This window comes from Melanerpes formicivorus, unplaced genomic scaffold, assembly GCF_026170545.1.
Source record: "Melanerpes formicivorus ecotype bairdi unplaced genomic scaffold, bMelFor1.0.p_v2 SCAF_15, whole genome shotgun sequence".
NCBI classification, from domain to species: Eukaryota; Metazoa; Chordata; class Aves; order Piciformes; family Picidae; genus Melanerpes; species Melanerpes formicivorus.
In genome coordinates this window covers 18,417,368-18,435,622 of record NW_027142367.1, presented here as the reverse complement: position 1 = coordinate 18,435,622, position 18,255 = coordinate 18,417,368, and the positions used below count along the sequence as shown (strand labels likewise).

The 18,255-nt window shown below is 40.7% G+C and overlaps 1 protein-coding gene and 1 non-coding gene across 2 annotated transcripts in view; one reads left to right on the top strand and one right to left on the bottom strand.

Moving 5' to 3' along the window:
- ABCA13 (ATP binding cassette subfamily A member 13) overlaps nucleotides 1-18,255 on the top strand; it is a 190,164-nt gene that overhangs the window by 139,122 nt on the left and 32,787 nt on the right. Inside the window, exons 44-49 of the mRNA XM_068147726.1 lie at nucleotides 2,351-2,466; nucleotides 5,702-5,858; nucleotides 6,813-7,066; nucleotides 7,344-7,536; nucleotides 9,139-9,248; nucleotides 17,500-17,650. Of these exons, the coding sequence (XP_068003827.1) occupies nucleotides 2,351-2,466; nucleotides 5,702-5,858; nucleotides 6,813-7,066; nucleotides 7,344-7,536; nucleotides 9,139-9,248; nucleotides 17,500-17,650 (981 nt within the window). The remainder of the gene's footprint in view (nucleotides 1-2,350; nucleotides 2,467-5,701; nucleotides 5,859-6,812; nucleotides 7,067-7,343; nucleotides 7,537-9,138; nucleotides 9,249-17,499; nucleotides 17,651-18,255) is intronic.
- TRNAA-UGC (transfer RNA alanine (anticodon UGC)) lies at nucleotides 4,009-4,080 on the bottom strand. Its single transcript has one exon. It is a non-coding gene; the product is annotated as a tRNA-Ala (tRNA).

Sequence of the window (18,255 nt, the reverse complement as noted above, 5' to 3'; positions counted from 1 at the left end):
GAACAGGCACTGCTTTAAGTGCTGATTTTGCTGCAGATCACCTAGGGACACTGAACACATGAATGTATGGACTGTCAAATTTGAAATCCTTTTACATATTTTGAGTATTACAGAATGTGTACTGTGTTGTTGGTAACACAACCTTTACTAGACCTGCAGGAGTGTTTGATTTATTAAATTGCTGTAATGAAAATCAGGCTGGTTTTACTGTAGTTAGACATATGAACATTCAGCAAATGGAGAAATGTGTAAGTACTAAGAAAATTTCATGAGAAACAGATGTGTTTTGTTCAGATTATGCTTCGTGAGTTTTCCACCATGTTTTTAAAAGCATCTCCAGAATAACTGAAACCTAGTTCTGTTGATTGGCATGGTATATTTGTACATGGCACTGAGTAAAGTAGACTGAGAACAAGATGAGAACATAATGTCTGTCTATGGTTCACTCCATTGCCCTTCTCTTACAAAAAGATCTGTCTTCCCATTGGCAAATAAGTGATGCCCTCTCGTTTAATTTTAGACAGGTTTGCATTGTACTTCAGTATGAAAGTCCAATTTTAAGAGTAACAGTGTTCTGAATATCTAGCAAGACCTTGAATAAGGTTAAATGGAGGCACAGAGCACTCAGCTGCAGTCAGAAACTGAGCGCAGGTTTTCACATATTGACACTGCTAGTTGTAAGCAGAACCCATCTCTCTTGAATAGTTGGATATGAATCCCCTACACCAATCACAACCTCCTTACCATTGTGCCAAGAGTATAGTGTTTATACTCTGCTTTCCCTGTTGTCTGATGGCTGAAACTTTTCTAAATATTATTCAGTCTGGCCAGCAGAAGTGAGGAAGCATTTGTGCCCATATACATAGTACTGTTGAGGCCACACCTTGAGTACTGTGTTCAGTTTTGGGCCCCCCACTTCAAAAAGGACATTGAGGTGCTGGAGTATGTCCAGAGAAGGCCAACTAAGCTGGTGAAGGCTCTCAAATACATGTCTTATGAGGAATGGCTGAGGGAACTGAGGTTATTTAAGTCTTCAGAAAGGGAGACTGAAGGGAGGTGTCATCATTCTCTACAACAATGATTTTAACATGGAGCAGGATAGCTTTAGGTTGGACTTAAGGAAGATATTCTTCACAATGAATGGTAAAATACCACAGCAGGCTGCCCAGGAATGTGGTTGAAGCCCCATCCTTGGAGACATTGAAGGTCAGACTCAATGTGGACTTGGGCAGCCTGATCTAGTTGGAGATGGTCCTGCTCACTGCAGGGGAGGTTGGGGGGGGGGGGGGGGGGGCGTTGGACAAGTGACCTTTGAGGGTCCCTTCTAAGCTAATGCAATCTGTGAATCTATGAACACCTCAAAAGAAGTTGAAGCAAGTTGAGGTGGGAGTTAGTCTCCTCGCACAGGCAACAAGTGAAAGGACAAGAGGAAATGGTCTCAAGGTTTTCCAGGGGACATTCAGGTTGGATATTAGGAAGAATTTCTTCACAGACAGGGTTATCAGTCATTGGAACTGGCTGCCCAGGGAAGTGGTGGACTCACCATCCCTGGAGTTATTTACAAGTCACATGGATGAGACATTTAGGAACATCCATCCATGGAGATATTCAAGGTAGGCTCAACAGGGCTCTGAGCAACCTGGTCTAGTTGAGGATGCACCTGCTTACTGGAGAGGGGGTTGGACTACATGACTTTTGGAGGTCCCTTCCAACCCAGACCATTCTGTGATTCTATGGCATGACTTACTGATGATAGATTAGCAGTAGTGGTGGCATTGTGATCTCAAGGCAAGCAGTTGGATTTGAGGATCTCTTCCAATCTCAACAGTTCTATGATTCTATGATCTTACCTGTTTCTATTGTAAGTTGTCATTTGCTTCATCAGCACACATGGGCCTTCATGGTCTTAAAGGTTTTCTCCAACCTAAATGATTCTGTGATTCTGCTCTCCTATGACTGAAGCACCCATCAGTGAAACTGGTGTTTCTGAATCCAAGACTGTTGTATTCACAGCATCATTTGTTTTGGAGCAATAGTCCCGTAAGAACTCACTATCTGGAACAATTAGCTTGTTAAATGGATGTTTTGGAAAGCTGAATAGAAATAGAATTAAGGACAATGTCCTGCAGTTGGATTTTTATTTTGTCTCGCTGTTTCACATGTGTGTGTGCTAGAGGGGCAGTTTCACAGTAAGTGTTGACTGTGAAGTCTCAGAGCTCTTCTGTCATTCTTATTCATGGTGTAATCATATCATGAATATGAAAAAAAAAATTTGTAGAGCCTTGCTATGCTAATTAAGTAAGGCTTAGAGATGCTGGCTGGCTAAGTGACTTTTTTCTTCTGTTTCTAGCTGTTTTATATGGTTCCAGTCACCCTGTGTGTTGGTGTTATTAGCGCCTTCCAGCTATCAGCCTTCACTTTCCGAAAGAACTTGGCAGCCACTGTTCTCCTGCTGATACTCTTTGGGTATGTGATTGCAAATGCTACTATGGAATTATAGCTTGTAAGGAACAAACAAAAATCTTTAGATTTGTTTTGCACCTGCTGCTGGGTGTATGATTTTCTTTCTTTAGGACTGATTATGGATCAGGATAGAAAACAGGCTGAAATGTAACTTGGAAAGTTCCATGCAGAAAGTGGAGAGAGATTTGCTCACACATATAAAGACATAAAAAGGGGGGGGGTGGGGGGAAGAAAGAAAAAAGAAAGTACTGGAAATGTCTCAGATGATACAATATAAAAATAATGTATTGTTTGAAATTTATTGTATGTTATCATCTAGAAAATGAGGGAATAATAATCAGGTCAGAATTTCAGTGCTTAGCTGTGCAGAATATCACCAAGGAGACAAGATATGGCTGTCTTTTAGTATGGTTCTACCAATTTTCTGTGATTTTACATAGCTCCCAGAATGTACATTTCCAATGAGATGTCCATTCAATGTGGAGTACCAGGCTAGTCAGAGATGTGTCTCCAAATAGTAGAGAGAGAGCAAAGTCCTCCCATATCACCCTCTTGCTTAATTTCACTTGGATAAAAAAATTGTTATAAATATTAAAATAACTGGTTAAAGAGAGGATTGATTTTTCTGTAGAAGTAGGACTGCTGAGCTGTGGGCTCTACCAAACTAACAGTCTGTCTATTCTGTTCCTTTAACTCTTCCTATGTTCAGCACTAGGTGATATGAGAGATGCTGAAGATGGATAGGTGCAGGATATGTATTTTGAGATGTTTCTTCCTTATCTCAAGAAACTAGTTGCTCTCTATGTAGGGGGGAATGCATCTCTAACAAGACAAATATTTAGATAGGTAACTATAACCATGAGAGAATCACAGGGAAGGAAATTAGGATGGGCATTCTGCAAGATCAGGCCATGTTCCATTCCAGGAAGAATCTCAGATAAATGCTTTGAAAAACCTCACCTTTCTGTATTTCATCTTTTAACTCCACCCCACCCCACCTTTTTTTTTTTTTTAGCTGTTTCAGTATCTTCACAACTGAATATATTATTCAAAATCCCAAATTCAGTTTATTTGTAGGCATATTTCATAATTCATCAAATGTCTTTTGCAATCTCCTGTTGTGAAAACAATGCCTTATTCTTTAGATTATTCTATCTATAATTTTTCTTTTTAAGTCTGGTTTGAGCTTATATTTCCTGAGCTTGAGTGGGCAGGTGGGTATATAATAGTCTAAAGGTCATGATGGCAGGATCTCATAAGTTAGATGATATATCCAAAGTTCATGGTTTTCTCCTTTCCTATAACTCTTATCTTCCTCTTTCATTCTGCAGTAATACCAATTAATTCCTTCAAATTAGATTCAGTACTCCTAAGGTTGGAAGGGACCTCAAAGATCATCGAGTCCAACCTGTCACCAGACCTCATGACTAGAAAGGGAGGCCACCGCTGCTCACTGCAGGCTTGAACTCAAGACCTTCCCATTAAGGGTGTTATGTGCTACCAACTGAGCCACTTGAGGTTCTAAACAAATTACAGAGGCCCTTGTGAAGATGCCGGGAATTGAACCCGGGACCTCATACATGCAAAGCATGCGCTCTACCGCTGAGCTACATCCCCCACCTCTGAGCTACATCCCCCACCTCAAGTCATAGTGTGAAAATTGTATACTAGTAAATGTCATCCCTGGTTGATCTTTTTCATTTCTTCTTTTACCTTTACAACTGTTGAATCCATCTTGTCATGCAGTTCCTGCAGCCCTAGCATAGAGTAAGAATAGGTGTGTATAGAGATCTTAGTCAAGCAGCAAATGGACTACACAGTGCGTACATGTCATGTTCTTTCGGTTGTGCTATAGACTTTGGTCCTGTCCAAAGTGTACTACTAAGTTCCAGGTGCTAAGAGGTAAGCTGACATTATTTTAACAGAATCATGGAAAACATCCATTTGGAAGAGATCTCCAGTCCAACTTTTGACCCAGTTTAAGGCTGCTCCATTTTGGCTGGATGACATGTGACTTGCCAGAAGGAAAGATGTTTTCTCTTCTCTTTTCAAAATTTGCATTGAAAATGCTGCAGTGAAATCTGACCAATATTGTTCTATGAAGTATCTTTGCACTCATTTTGATCACTACTACTTTGCTAACTACAAATTTGTTTTAGATGCTAACGATGACATGATTGCTGGCAAATTTCAGTTCTCAAGTGTCACTGGCACAAATATTTTTTTTTCAGTTCAAGGATTAATGATTTTTTAAATTCATTTTATTTATTTCCCTCTTTTCTCCTCTGTACTCTCACTGTCCTTCATTTTTTGTTCTTTTTTTCTTTCTCTGAAATACTCTAACATACACTGGTTGTTCAGCATCCAAGATGTAAGCTTCAAATATTTGGTTTCAATTCTTTTTCTAAGAAGCTTGTTAAGATGCATGGCTTTGCAATCATTCAGAAACCAGGATTGTGAGGTTTGTAGAAGAGTAAAAGTAAATATATGCAGTTGATATATGCAAAAATGGATCATGGATCACAAGCCCTATGAGGAGAGGCTGAGGGAGCTGGGATTGTTTAGCCTGGAGAAGAGGAGACTCAGGGGTGACCTCATTGCCCTCTACAACTACCTGAAAGGTGGTTGTAGCCAGGAAGGGGTTGGCCTCTTCTCCCAGGCAACCAGCACCAGAACAAGAGGACACAGTCTCAAGCTGCGCCAGGGGAGGTTTAGACTTGAGGTGAGGAGCAAGTTCCTCACCAAGCGAGTCATTCATCATTGGAACGGGCTGCCCAGGGAGGTGGTGGAGTCACCGTCCCTGGAGGCGTTCAAGAGGGGATTGGACGTGGCACTTGGTGCCATGGTCTAGTCATGGGGTCTATGTTGGTAGGTTGGACTCGATGATCCTTGAGGTCCTTTCCAACCTTAGTTATACTGTGATACTGTGATTCTGTGATATCTGCCAATCACATGGCAGTAGCTGTGCATATGTCTACAGAATCATAAGGTAGTTTAATGAAGAGAACATACCCCTAACTTGTACTTTTTTATTCTCAGCTGGTCAAAGAGCTGGTTGCAATTATTGTTTTTCAGCTCCTTGGTTGGTTGGTTGCTATTTTGTTGTTGCTTGGGTTTGGTGTTTGTTGGGTGGGTGTTCTTTTTTGTTTTGTTTGGTAGGTTGGTTTTTGTGTGTGTTGTGTGTGTGTGAAATGAAAGCATAAGTTATTTGTGACAATTTGTTTCTCTAAACTTCCAGATATGCAACTTTACCATGGATGTACCTTGTATCCAGATTCTTCTCAAGTTCAGATGTAGCTTTTATTTCTTACATCTCCTTAAATTTTTTGTTTGGTTTATGTACCATGCTGGTGACTCTCTTACCTCGTTTGTTAGCTATAATTTCCAAAGTACAGGTCAGTACAAAACCTTTGCTTTATGTTACTCATGCTTTATGGTACTCATACATCATGAGATGCATGCACAAATGTGCATGTGTGTTTATGTTTATGTATATATGCATGTTTATAAATACACACAAGCAAGATCTTTAACCAGCTGAAAACCCCTTATTTTAAACACTAATGATTTTTCTATCCTAGTATGTACTGTATTGCTTATTACTGAATTTTAACTTGTAGATAAAAAAAAACCTAAATACAAAATTACAATGTAATAAAGGAAGCAGCATATTAATTGAAACCTTGACATTTTCCAGACCATTAAGTTGCAATTGGCACATAACAGGAGGTGTTCTGGTCTATTAAATAGATTACATGCATTGTAAAATGTGTTTGGATAATATTGTCTTAAGAAAGAAGCCACATATTCCTAGGATCTGTAATGAACTGTATGAATAGTAATATGAATTCTCATTTCATGTAATTTTCTTAATAGTAATTAAGCCACTTGATGGAGGGGAGATCCAGCATGTGTAGGAATGCATGTGTAGGAATGCATGTACTGGGTCCAAAACTCCATGTTTGAAGACAAACCTGTTACTCAGGTTTGGAGACAGATTGGATATTGACTTAGGTTAAGATGGTAATTTGGAATTAATATCATTCAGACATTAAAATGTAAAGAAAATAGAATTATCATGGCCACATAAGGTTTTGTTACTGTTTCTGAACCTCAGAATTAGAATCCCAGGCCCTAGGTAGCCTGAAATACAATAAAAAGTAAAGTCTGGCCACAAAACAAGTAAATTACCATATAACATTTTGAAATCAGTTCATCTGGAGTGAGATTTGAAGACTACATGCAGTTTTGTATGTGTGCTTAATATTCTGTTGGAGAAAACTAATATTTTTTTCTTTATTTCTCTCTTCCCCTCCCCACCCCCAACCCCTCGCTGAATCTTAATACAGAGTTTTCAGAACATCTACAATATCCTCAAATGGGTGTTCACTGTATTCCCACAATTCTGCTTAGGCCAAGGTTTAATAGAACTTTCATACAATCAGATCAAGTTTGACCTGACCAGCAACTTTGGAATAGATTCATATGTAAGTCCCTTTGAGATGGACTTTCTGGGCTGGATTTTTGTGGAAATGGCCTTGCAGGGGACACTACTTCTTCTTTTACGACTGTTTCTTCATTGGGATCTCCTCCAGAAAACAAGGTATGTCACCATTTGAGTTCTGCCATAGTGGAAACTGAACTCGTTGTTGAAGAAAGAAAATGGTGGATTCCTTCAAACACCTAAAGATAAATACTTCTGATAGCATGATGTGCCTGAATTATTAGAAACTGCAGAAAAAATACAAGTGCTTGCTGTTTCCCTAGGTTCTGCTGAGATCTGATCAGCAAGCTGTAAGGGATTGTAACCAGGGAAGTATTATACAGATGCAGAAATGCCTGATTTTCCATGTATCATTTGTTATCATCTTCTGTTTTAGGGGTCAGTGCTCAGTTAACAGCATGATCATTCCTTCTGAAGATGCTGATGTAGAAAAGGAGCGACAGCGACTCTTTGGTGGAAGAACTGGTAACGATGTCCTTCTTCTGTACAACCTCAGGAAGTGTTATGGAGGTTTCAGTAAGAAGAACACAGCTGTGGAAAGCATAAGCTTGGGAATACCGAAGGGAGAGGTAAAGAAGTCTTTTACTTTCAGAAAATGACATGATTCTGAGCAATTGATCAGACATACTCAGGAGGTCTACAATCAAAGATCTGTAGATACCAGCAGAACAATTTTAGTCTTAGTGATTTCTGAATACCAGTTACTGGATAAAAGCAGAAACTCTGATGGTGTTTAAGAAGGAACTATTAACCTATTTGGGTTATAAATTAATCAGTTTTATCTTTTTTTCTTTTTAGTTATCCTTCCCAAGTTACTGTTTTATAGACTAGCATTAAAAAACAAACAAACAGCAGTTCAATGTATGAAGAGAAAGCAAAGAATGTCTAACTCAGTTGTAAACTGTGGACTGAATCCTGAAGTTGTCACCAAGACATAGTTTCCATGTGTGCAGGCTTAACACAGACTGCTCACACCCCCTTCTCCATTGCTCACTGACAGAGGAAAATGGCCCTGGAGCAGAACTGAGATAAGGACAATTTACTACTCTATTGCAGGGATAGATTACACAAAATAAAACAGGAAAGAAAAATACCTTCTGACAGAATCCTGGCTGCAAACCAGGTGAGCCCCACAAAATTGAAACCAGAATCAAAAGGACAAACCCCAGTCAAGAAATTGGGGAAGAAACACAGAAAACCTGGGACAAGAAGCTTTACAAACTATGGAATATATTACAAATCCCACAAATCCTGTCATTCAGTGGGCATGCTGGTCAGCATGGTGTAGACACGATGGAGCATGTTCTGTTGCTCTGAGCCACTGAGGAGGGGGCAGCCCTGTCCCTCCATCTGTCATTCCCACTAGTGGGGCCAGTCAGTTTAAACCAACATACCATGCTGAGAACATCACAGTATGATTTGTTTTAATATAGTGTAGAATATACTAATATGCTACATTGATGAACTGAAATTTAATGCTGAATATGGTAATCTTAGAGATTTCAGAAGGGTTTTTTTCTTATAATTTTATTGCTTTGGGAACTGTAGATGTTAAGACTTCTCTTGGTTCCTAATAGGAAATTGGAAGATTAAGGAAGTGTGGGCCTAGTAATGTCCTGCCAGTTATAGATCACAGATTCACAGATTGCATAAGGTTGGAAAGGACCCTTAAAGTTAATGTCCAACCTTCCCTGCAGCAAGCAGGGACACATCCAAGTAGATCAGACTGACCAGGGCCACATCAAGTCTGTTCTTGAATGTCTTCAGGGATGGTTAAACTACATTACCAGGAGGATGTTGTTGCTGAGTAAAACCTATTTATCAATAAGGAAGTTAATGAAACATGTATTTTAAAAGTTATGAATTGCTGTATGCAAACTTAATATAAATCCTATCTTAGCCTAAGCATGTATTCATTGCAGCTAGGGGCCTGAAAAAAAACTGTTCAGTCACGGTGCGTCTTGGCTGCTTAGTGTTTGTTTGTTTACTTATACAGAGTGAAGCTGCTCATGAGAAACTGAGAGTATTTAAATGGAAGTCTAGAATCCTAAACAAATCACTTCTAGGAATTAGGGGGTAATCAAAATATTATATAGTATTAAATATAGTATTAAATAGTATTTTTCTTTTTCTTTCTTTTAAAATTTTACTTTATTTTTAATCTCTGGTAGTGTTTTGGACTCCTGGGAACAAATGGAGCTGGGAAAAGCACAACATTTAAGATGTTGACTGGAGATATCATCCCATCTGCAGGACGTGCTGTTATCAGGACTCCAACAGGGTAAATAACAGAGAGTTTGATTAGAATAGTGCTAATTGATAATGTCAATGATCAAAGACTCAGCACGTCTTCAGTCATTTATACTGTACTCTGAGGACTTATTTTCTTCTCTTTTAAATGTATATTGCTTTATTGATGTTAAGTCTTTGCAGGAAAGCATTTTATCTTTGTTTACTTCCATCTGACAGCTCTATCAATTGAAAATAAAAGAACAGGCTCTGGGATGACTCAAGATATAGCCTTTTAAAATAGTGACAAAAACCATGACATACAATAGGTCCGTATGCATGGACTGGTGCTGCACTGAAAGGTTTCCAAGACTAGTCTGATGAGCAGTGCTTCAAGTGCATAATTTTAAAATGTTATCTGACCTTTATGTCCTTCAGAATCATAAATTAATTACTTGATCAATATAGCATGTAATTATGATACTAGGTAGAATTGGTGATATTTCGGCTAACTGTGTTGGAGTGATAGTGAATAATGTACTTTTTGTTCTAGACGTAACCAATGTTTACCATTTTTCTCAGGAAATGGAGGAGAAGTGATTTCTAAGTCAGGTCAAAGAAAAACTTTCATAGAATAGAATAGAATAAACCAGGTTGGAAGAGACCTTCAAGATCATCGTGTCCAACCTATCATCCAACACCACCTAATCAACTAACCCATGCAACCAAGCACCCTGTCAAGTCACCTCCTGAACACCTCCAGTGACGGCGATTCCACCACCTCCCTGGGCAGCCCATTCCAGTGGGCAATCTCTCTCTCTGTGTAAAACTTCCTCCTGACCTCCAGCCTGAACTTCCCCTGGTGCAGCCTGAGACTGTGTCCTCTTGTTCTGGTGCTGGCTGCCTGGGAGAAGAGACCAACCTCTGCCTGTTTACAACCCCCCTTCAGGTAGTTGTAGAGAGCAATAAGGTCACCCCTGAGTCTCCTCTTCTCCAGGCTGAGCAACCCCAGCTCCCTCAGTCTCTCCTCATAGGGCTTGTGTTCCAAGCCCCTCACTAACGTTGTTGCTCTTCTCTGGACTCATTCCAGCAAGTCAACCTCCTTCCTAAAGTGAGGGGCCCAGAACTGGACACAGGACTCGAGGTGTGGCCTAACCAGTGCAGTGTACAGGGGCAGAATGACCTCCCTGCTCCTGCTGGCCACACTGTTCCTGATGAAGGCCAGGATGCCATTGGCCCTCCTGGCCGCCTGGGCACACTGCAGGCTCATGTTCATCCTACCATCAACCAGCACCCTCAGGTCCCTCTCTGCCTGGCTGCTCTCCAGCCACTCTGACCCCAGCCTGTAGCACTGCATGGGGTTGTTGTGGCCAATGTGCAGAACCCGGCACTTGGATGTGTTCAATCTCATGCTGTTGGACTCTGCCCATCTGTCCAGCCTGTCGAGGTCCCTCTGCAGAGCCTCTCAACCCTCCAGCAGATCAACTCCTGTCCCCAGCTTGGTGTCATCAGCAAATTTACTGATGATGGACTCAATGCCCTCATCCAGATCATCAATAAAGATGTTAAAGAGCACAGGGCCCAGCACTGATCCCTGGGGGACTCCGCTACTGACTGGCCGCCAGCTGGATGTGGCACCATTCACCACCACTCTCTGGGCTCGGCCCTCCAGCCAGTTCCTAACCCATCGCAGTGTGCTGCTGTTCAAGCCATGGGCTGACAGCTTGGCCAGCAGTTTGCTATGGGGGACGGTGTCAAAGGCCTTGCTGAAGTCCAGGTAAACTACATCCACAGGCCTCCCCACATCCCCACATCATGTGTATATATTAACATATTCTGAGCTATCCAACAATTTAAAAACTTTTCTTTTCCTAAAGGATGTCTATTTCAAACTATGTGGTCACCATCACTGGAGGTGTTTAGGAGGAGACTGGGTGAGGCACTCGGTGCCATGGTTTAGTTGACAAGTTGGGTGATAAGTTGGACTTGATGATCTTTGAGGTCTGTTCCAATCTGGTTACTTCTATTCCATTCCATTCCATTCTATGTATTTAATTAGGCAAATTATTTGACATGATGTAACAGTTCCAAAATTTTGAAAGCAGATATAAAGGTGTAAGAATATGTTTTATTTTCATGTGTATTTGACTGCATGACTTTTGGTCAGAGCCTCTAAAGATATCTTTTTAAAAAATCAGTGTGGGAACCCAGATTTGGCAGGTAACATTTACTGATTTTCAGACTTCTATGGGAATGGATGGGAAAGTGTAGTAATAATGGAAAACTATCTCTGGAATGGGTGAGAAACAAGTGTAGAAAACAGTGTGTGAAGGTCCAAGATAAGAGTGATTAGTAAACAGGTCGGTAGGCTGTGCGAAGTAAAGCTTGTAAGCATCTCCCAATCAGTAGGGGCTTGTCTACAGAAAAGGCTCTTTTGGCCCTTCTGCAACAAGTGACCACTTCTCTATGAATTTGTGTCAGTGTGTTTGTACTTAAGCACACCATCCTGGGATCCAGCTGGCCAGACCCAAGATATTGGAGCTTGCAGGTTGAAACCCACAAATCAGAAATAAATTTAACAATGCTTATTAGTAGACATATCATGTACCTATGGTTTTAGATGACTGGTCAAACAAGGAGGGACAGATGATGATGGGGACAGCTACCTCCTTTCCTGCAGTGGTAGCTGGGACTGGTGCTGCAGAGCAAACCAGGTGGGGCAGAGTGTTAATGAGTTATTCAATACCATGCTGACATCATGCTCATTGCAAAAGGAAAGGGCTGGCTGGGGGCAACAAGGGTTTATGGGGCTTGGAGTTCATTTTATTGAGACCATGAGAAGTGAGTCTTGTTCATAGCAGACCTTGTTAAACTGGGACAGTATATTTTTAGCACCCATTGTGGGGCCCAAAACAGCTGAAATAATGAGAGAATTTAATTTTGCTAAAGTAATTTTGTTTACCTAATATCTGTTTTAGTATGTTTACTATGATAAGGTGTTTGAGGTGTTTGCTTTTCTGGTTACATTACATAAAACCTTGCACATTTATACCCCATGTGCCCTCTGTGCTGCAGTTTGTCACCTTGGGGGAATGAATGACTTAAAGCTGTTGCTGTGCTAGCTACTGGCATGTTATGATGTATTTATTCCACTGATCAGTCATTAAGCTGGTATTCATATATGCAGTGTCATAATTTATCAGTAATCTCAGCCAACTGATGGATGGAACAGCAGAGAACACTTTTTCATCTTTTAAGGGTGTTACTTATGTGACCATAGGGAGGACATGTGAAGGTGGAATGGAAAACCCCCTTCAGTCCTAGCTGCTCAAGTCTTTGTTTTGCAAGGAAAACCCTTCCCAGAAGAATGCTGTCCCAGTTTTCAGTGGAAAATCTCCCCAAAAGAGCAGACAAAGTGATACTGCTTCTGATCCTCTTGAAGGGACCTGCAAAATATTCTTACAATACGCAAGTGATTCCAATCAGCAGTTGGATTGCCAAAGGACTGCTTTGCAAAGAGGGGAAAGTAGAATATTTCTTCATAGCTAGAACTTGGACTCTTCTGATGGCTATGATATTCAGCTTGATAAATAATTTAAAATGTAATTTAAATAGCTTTACTTGAAAGGCAGAATAAATTTCCATCAAAATAATGGCTGAGATAGCTGTTGTTAGACTGTATATCAGTATAATTAGTTTAATTATAACTGAGCTATAGTTACATTAATCATATTTTAACTTTGAATTTTTGTAATGTTAATTGAGCATTAGTATGCACTTAATTAAATGTGTAGTTAAGAGTACAACTACTTTTTCAATTTGTAAATTTATATTTCATTTTGACTAATTAATATAATTTATATCTCTACAAAAGCCATTTTAAATGCTGTGTATATCACTGCCTTTATTTTTGGCTGCAGAAAAAACTGCAGAAAAGAGCATGCAAAAGTAAAGCAAAATACACAGTGGAGTCAATAGTGAAACATGTTTTCCAAAGCACTCATAAGGCTGATATTGAGGGTACTAAGTTAGAATAGAATAGAATAAACCAGGTTGGAAGAGACCTTCAAGATCATCGCGTCCACAGAGAGAGTGATTGCCCACTGGAATGGGCTGCCCAAGGAGGTGGTGGCCACACTCTTCCTGATGCAGGCCAGGATGCCATTGGCCCTCCTGGCTGCCTGGGCACACTGCAGGCTCATGTTAAGCCTACCATTCACCAGCACCCCCAGGTCCCTCTCTGCCTGGCTGCTCTCCAGCCACTCTGACCCCAGCCTGTAGCACTGCATGGGGTTGTTGTGGCTGATGTGCAGAACCTGGCACTTGGATGTGTTCAATCTCATGCTGTTGGACTCTGCCCATCTGTCCAGCCTGTTGAGGTCTCTCTGCAGAGCCTCTCTACCCTCCAGCAGATCAACTCCTGTCCCCAGCTTGGTGTCATCAGCAAATTTACTGATGATCGAGTTGAGTTGATTCTGGAAATCTGAAACAGAGATGTCTCATTAAATGTCAGCTCACATCTACCTATAAACTGTGTTGCTGGTAACCACCATAACAGATAAGAACCAAACCTAGTCTCTGCAACAATAAGCCTAGGTCCCCTTCAGGTGGGAGAATGCAACAGGTTTTGTCCAAGATTATTCTTCCTCATTCTGGTATTTTGGTTTCTTTTGAGTTCTAACAAATACTTTCTGACTGGCATGTCCAGTGCCACCCCCAATGCAGCCTTCAGACCTAGAATCAGATTTCAGGGATTTCTTTCAATGTACAAAAGTGAAAAGGTTTTCAGCTATCATGCCACCACTGCTTTAGACTCCTGAAAATCAAATCTGAGAGATTAACTGAATTTCAAGAGAAATTAATTTCCAGAGGTGAGGGCAGTTTTCTGTTGGAATATATGTACTGTAAGTAAAACTGTACTGTGTTCTTCTTTCATCTATTCTTGCAGTTTTCAGAAAAAGCTTAGAAGCTTGCAAAGAAAAAAAAAAGCCACCCCAAAATGAAGGATGATCTCTGGCCTTTTGATTTAGAAATATACTCAGTCATATTGCTGAGAGAAGAATAGATTCTGTATTATACACACCAAAGAAGTCCAATGAAAGACCAGAATCCTCATATGGTTGGTTTTGGTTTGGGTGTTCTTTTTTTTTTTTTTTCCCTCTGGTCAGATTATTTGGTACTTTGACAGATATGGAGATGTAAAAAAAATAGGCCCCTGAGTTCTCTAGAGACTACATTGCTTTATTAATGGGAAATCCTTAGCTGTTCAAGATCAGCACTAAAGGGTAAAGGCATAAGATAAGGACCAAACATTGCTCTCTACAACTACCTGGAAGGTGGTTGTAGCCAGGAAGGGGTTGGTCTCCTCCATAGACCCTGAGCAGATTCATTTGGTCTCTTTCAAGACCTCTGGTAGTTCTGGGACTATCGATGTATTATCTCTGTCATCTCATTTTTTTGTTAACTTATTGAGACCTTAGCCCAAGCTAATACTGTGTTAGGCTACTGATTAATAATACGGTGTTTTAGCCTGGAGAAGAGGAGGCTCAGGGGTGACCTCATTGCCCTCTACAACTACCTGAAAGGTGGTTGTAGCTGGGAATGGGTTGGTCTCTTCTCCCAGGCAACCAGCACCAGAACAAGGGGACACAGTCTCAAGCTGCGCCAGGGGAGGTTTAGACTCGAGGTGAGGAGGAAGTTCTTCACCGAGCGAGTCATTCGTCATTGGAACGGGCTGCCCAGGGAGGTGGTGGAGTCACCGTCCCTGGAGGTGTTCAAGAGGGGATTGGACGTGGCACTTGGTGCCATGGTCTAGTCATGAGGTCTGTGTTTACAGGTTGGACTCGATGATCTTTGAGGTCTCTTCCAACCTTAGTGATACTGTGAGTAAGACTATTAAACTGTCTATGCTCACTGTACTCTTCCTTTATGAAGGCTAAACAGCAGCAGGTGGGATATTGTTCATATAAGGGTGTGTACTTTATGGGAGGCACAGTACTAAAATCATATCTGTACAGCTAGCACTAGGGACACCATTGTGTGTTTGGTTTATTTTATCTGATGCAAAGTGAGTAACTACTGTTTAATACAGTTCTAGCTAAAGAATTTTAGGTGTCTTTTAGATTTTTCAGCCTTGTGTACTAATTTTTTCTTCTTCATGGTATGGACCCCTTATGGACTAGCTGTTTCTATCCAGCTACAGTATTCATGCTGAGTAAATGTCCCTGAAATTACCCCTGAGTGTGATTTGTTCTCTTGTGACTGAACTTGGCATATTATCAAGAGCCCAGTCTCTCTCTCTGGTTTTTGTTTTTTTTTCTAAGTGCAGCAGCTGCACCAAAATGAGATCTTGTTAAAGTGCCTGAATCCTCCTAGTAAAACAAACCCCAGACACATCTCTCCGTGTTCAGCCGCATCTAGATAGCATTTCACTGTGGGTAGTGTTTTCCCTTATCATCCATTTTCATTTTTGCTAAGCCTTTGTCACAGAAATGTCTACTGGTAGTTACCTTCCTTGACACCATCCAAACCTACAAAGATATTAAAATTTTATACCTTTGTCATAAAGATCAAAAGACCATTCTAATTAATACTCAGCTAGACTCATCATAAGCATAGTAATTTATCTTTTGATGCTGTGGTTCATTCTTCAATATGCAGAATTTGTGTTCTCTTTTTCTCCCCCAAATCCTGAACCTTGTTGACAGGAGACACGTATTTATATTTTTCACTAGTGCTGGTACTTGCTGGCCCAGGCAGCCAAGAGGGCCAATGGCATCCTGGCCTGCATCAGGAACAGTGTGGCCAGCAGGAGCAGGGAGGTCATTCTGCCCCTGTACACTGCACTGGTTAGGCCACACCTCGAGTCCTGTGTCCAGTTCTGGGCCCCTCAGTTTAGGAAGGATGTTGACTTGCTGGAACAAGTCCAGAGAAGAGCAACAAAGTTGGTGAGGGGTTTGGAACACAAGCCCTATGAGGAGAGGCTGAGGGAGCTGGGGTTGCTCAGCCTGGAGAAGAGGAGACTCAGGGGCGACCTTATCACTCTCTACAACTACCTGAAGGGAGGTTGTAGACAGGCGGATGATGGTCTCTTCTCCCAGGCACCCAGTACCAGAACAAGAGGACACAGTCTCAGGTTGCGCCAGGGGAGGTTCAGGTTGGCTGTTAGGAAGAAGTTCTATACAGAAAGAGTGATTGCGCTATGGAATGGGTTGCCCGGGGAGGTGGTGGAGTCGCCGTCATTGAAGGTGTTCAGAAGGAGACTTGCTGGGGTGCTTGGTGCCGTGGGTTAGCTGTTTGGGTGGGTTGGATTGGTTGATGGGTTGGACACGATGATCTTGAAGGTCTCTTCCAACCTGGTTTGGTTTATTCTAATAAAGGTTTATTCTAATACTTGTACATCTTGCATTTAACACATGTATTTTGTAATGTGCGTAATAATTAGCTATATGATTAATCACCTATTTAGTTCTCTTAACCAGAAACATAGAAATCCATTAAGGAGAAATCCATTCTGCTCCTCAGAACCTTTTGAAAACTTTTTTTTGTTTCAAAACTCAGATTATTTTTTCTTATTATGTATCTTATTTTTGACAAGTCTTTTATGAACATGTAAATCAGAATCATTGAATGTTGAATGAGATGTTGGAATAAATAGGATACATTTAGTGTCATTATGGGTAATGAGACACCCCTGCTTCTTAGCAATTAATGTAATTGCAGCTGATGTTGTACAGCTACAAAGTGATGGCCAAGGTCTCTTAAATCAGGATCATTTAGCATTTCCCTCCCCTGTATTGTGTTTTAACCCACTAGGCATTCTGCATTTTGTTTTGCTTTTGCTGTTCAGAGAATGCATGCCTGCATATGTGTGTGCATAGATACACAAAGGACACAAACCAACATTTTCCTCTCTCAACTACTGTCCCTTTGCTATTGAATATGATGCACACAGTATGGTTTTGAAACATGTTTCCTTAGAATAGGGGCTACCAAAGAGATAAGGGAGGTAAATCTGGTAGGAATTAATTGTCATAGATGTGTTCTTCTGTGTAATCTGCTCATCTTGACTCATGGGTGGAAGTGCTAATCTGAAAGGGAGAAAAATGGCAAGTGATTGTAGCAAAAAAAATATCAAACTCCTTTATCTATAGAATTTTGGGTAAGTGTTCTTGCCTTGAAGATTCTATATCCCAAGGATGAAACCCAGGGCTCTGGTTTTTTGGTTTGTTGTTGTGTTTGTTGTTGTTGTTGTTGTTTTAATTTTAAACACCATTCAAGTCTTTTGCTTTTTCCTTAAACAGGTCTGAAATGGATATACTGTCTGCTAGCTCTGAAGGCATTCTTATTGGCTATTGTCCACAGCAAGATGCCCTGGATGAACTTTTAACGGGTTGGGAGCATCTTTACTATTACTGCACATTGCGTGGAATTCCAAACCAGGATATCCATAAGGTAACTATGCAGAACAGATTTGCATGGGGAACTGAAGCCGTGCAACAGTTGGGCTGTAGCATTTATGAAACAATTACACTTTTTTTGTCATAAGAGAATGCCTAATGCTTCATCTTAACAGCCCTACTAATAATTTGTTTCGTTGCTACTACTTTATTTAAATATGTACTTTTTGTCTATCTCTTGATTCAAGTTCAAAACACAATAGCATAATTGAGGCTAGAAAAATATCCCTAATGAAAATGAAATATTAGACACAGAAACTCTAAAGGAAACTAAATTTATGAATGGTTTGACAACATCATTATGACACTTCGTGAACTGTGAGGGAATGTCACATATTCTGAGTCATACATGTCTGAAAAACTCAATATGGGACTGAACGCTGAAGGAATTAAAAATTGTTTAAAGATTATATCAAACACCTGAGTGAAATGGAAGCTACCACCCCTCTGATAGTAAGTATCTTCACCTTTGTGAGATGATTGCTGCATTTAACCTCCTGTTGGGAGCAGTCCCTACAATTTTCCAGGTTCCATACCAGCTCTGGGGTTGTGTAAGAAGAGGCCAAAGCCATGTCAAAAAATGGAGAGCCTAATAGCATA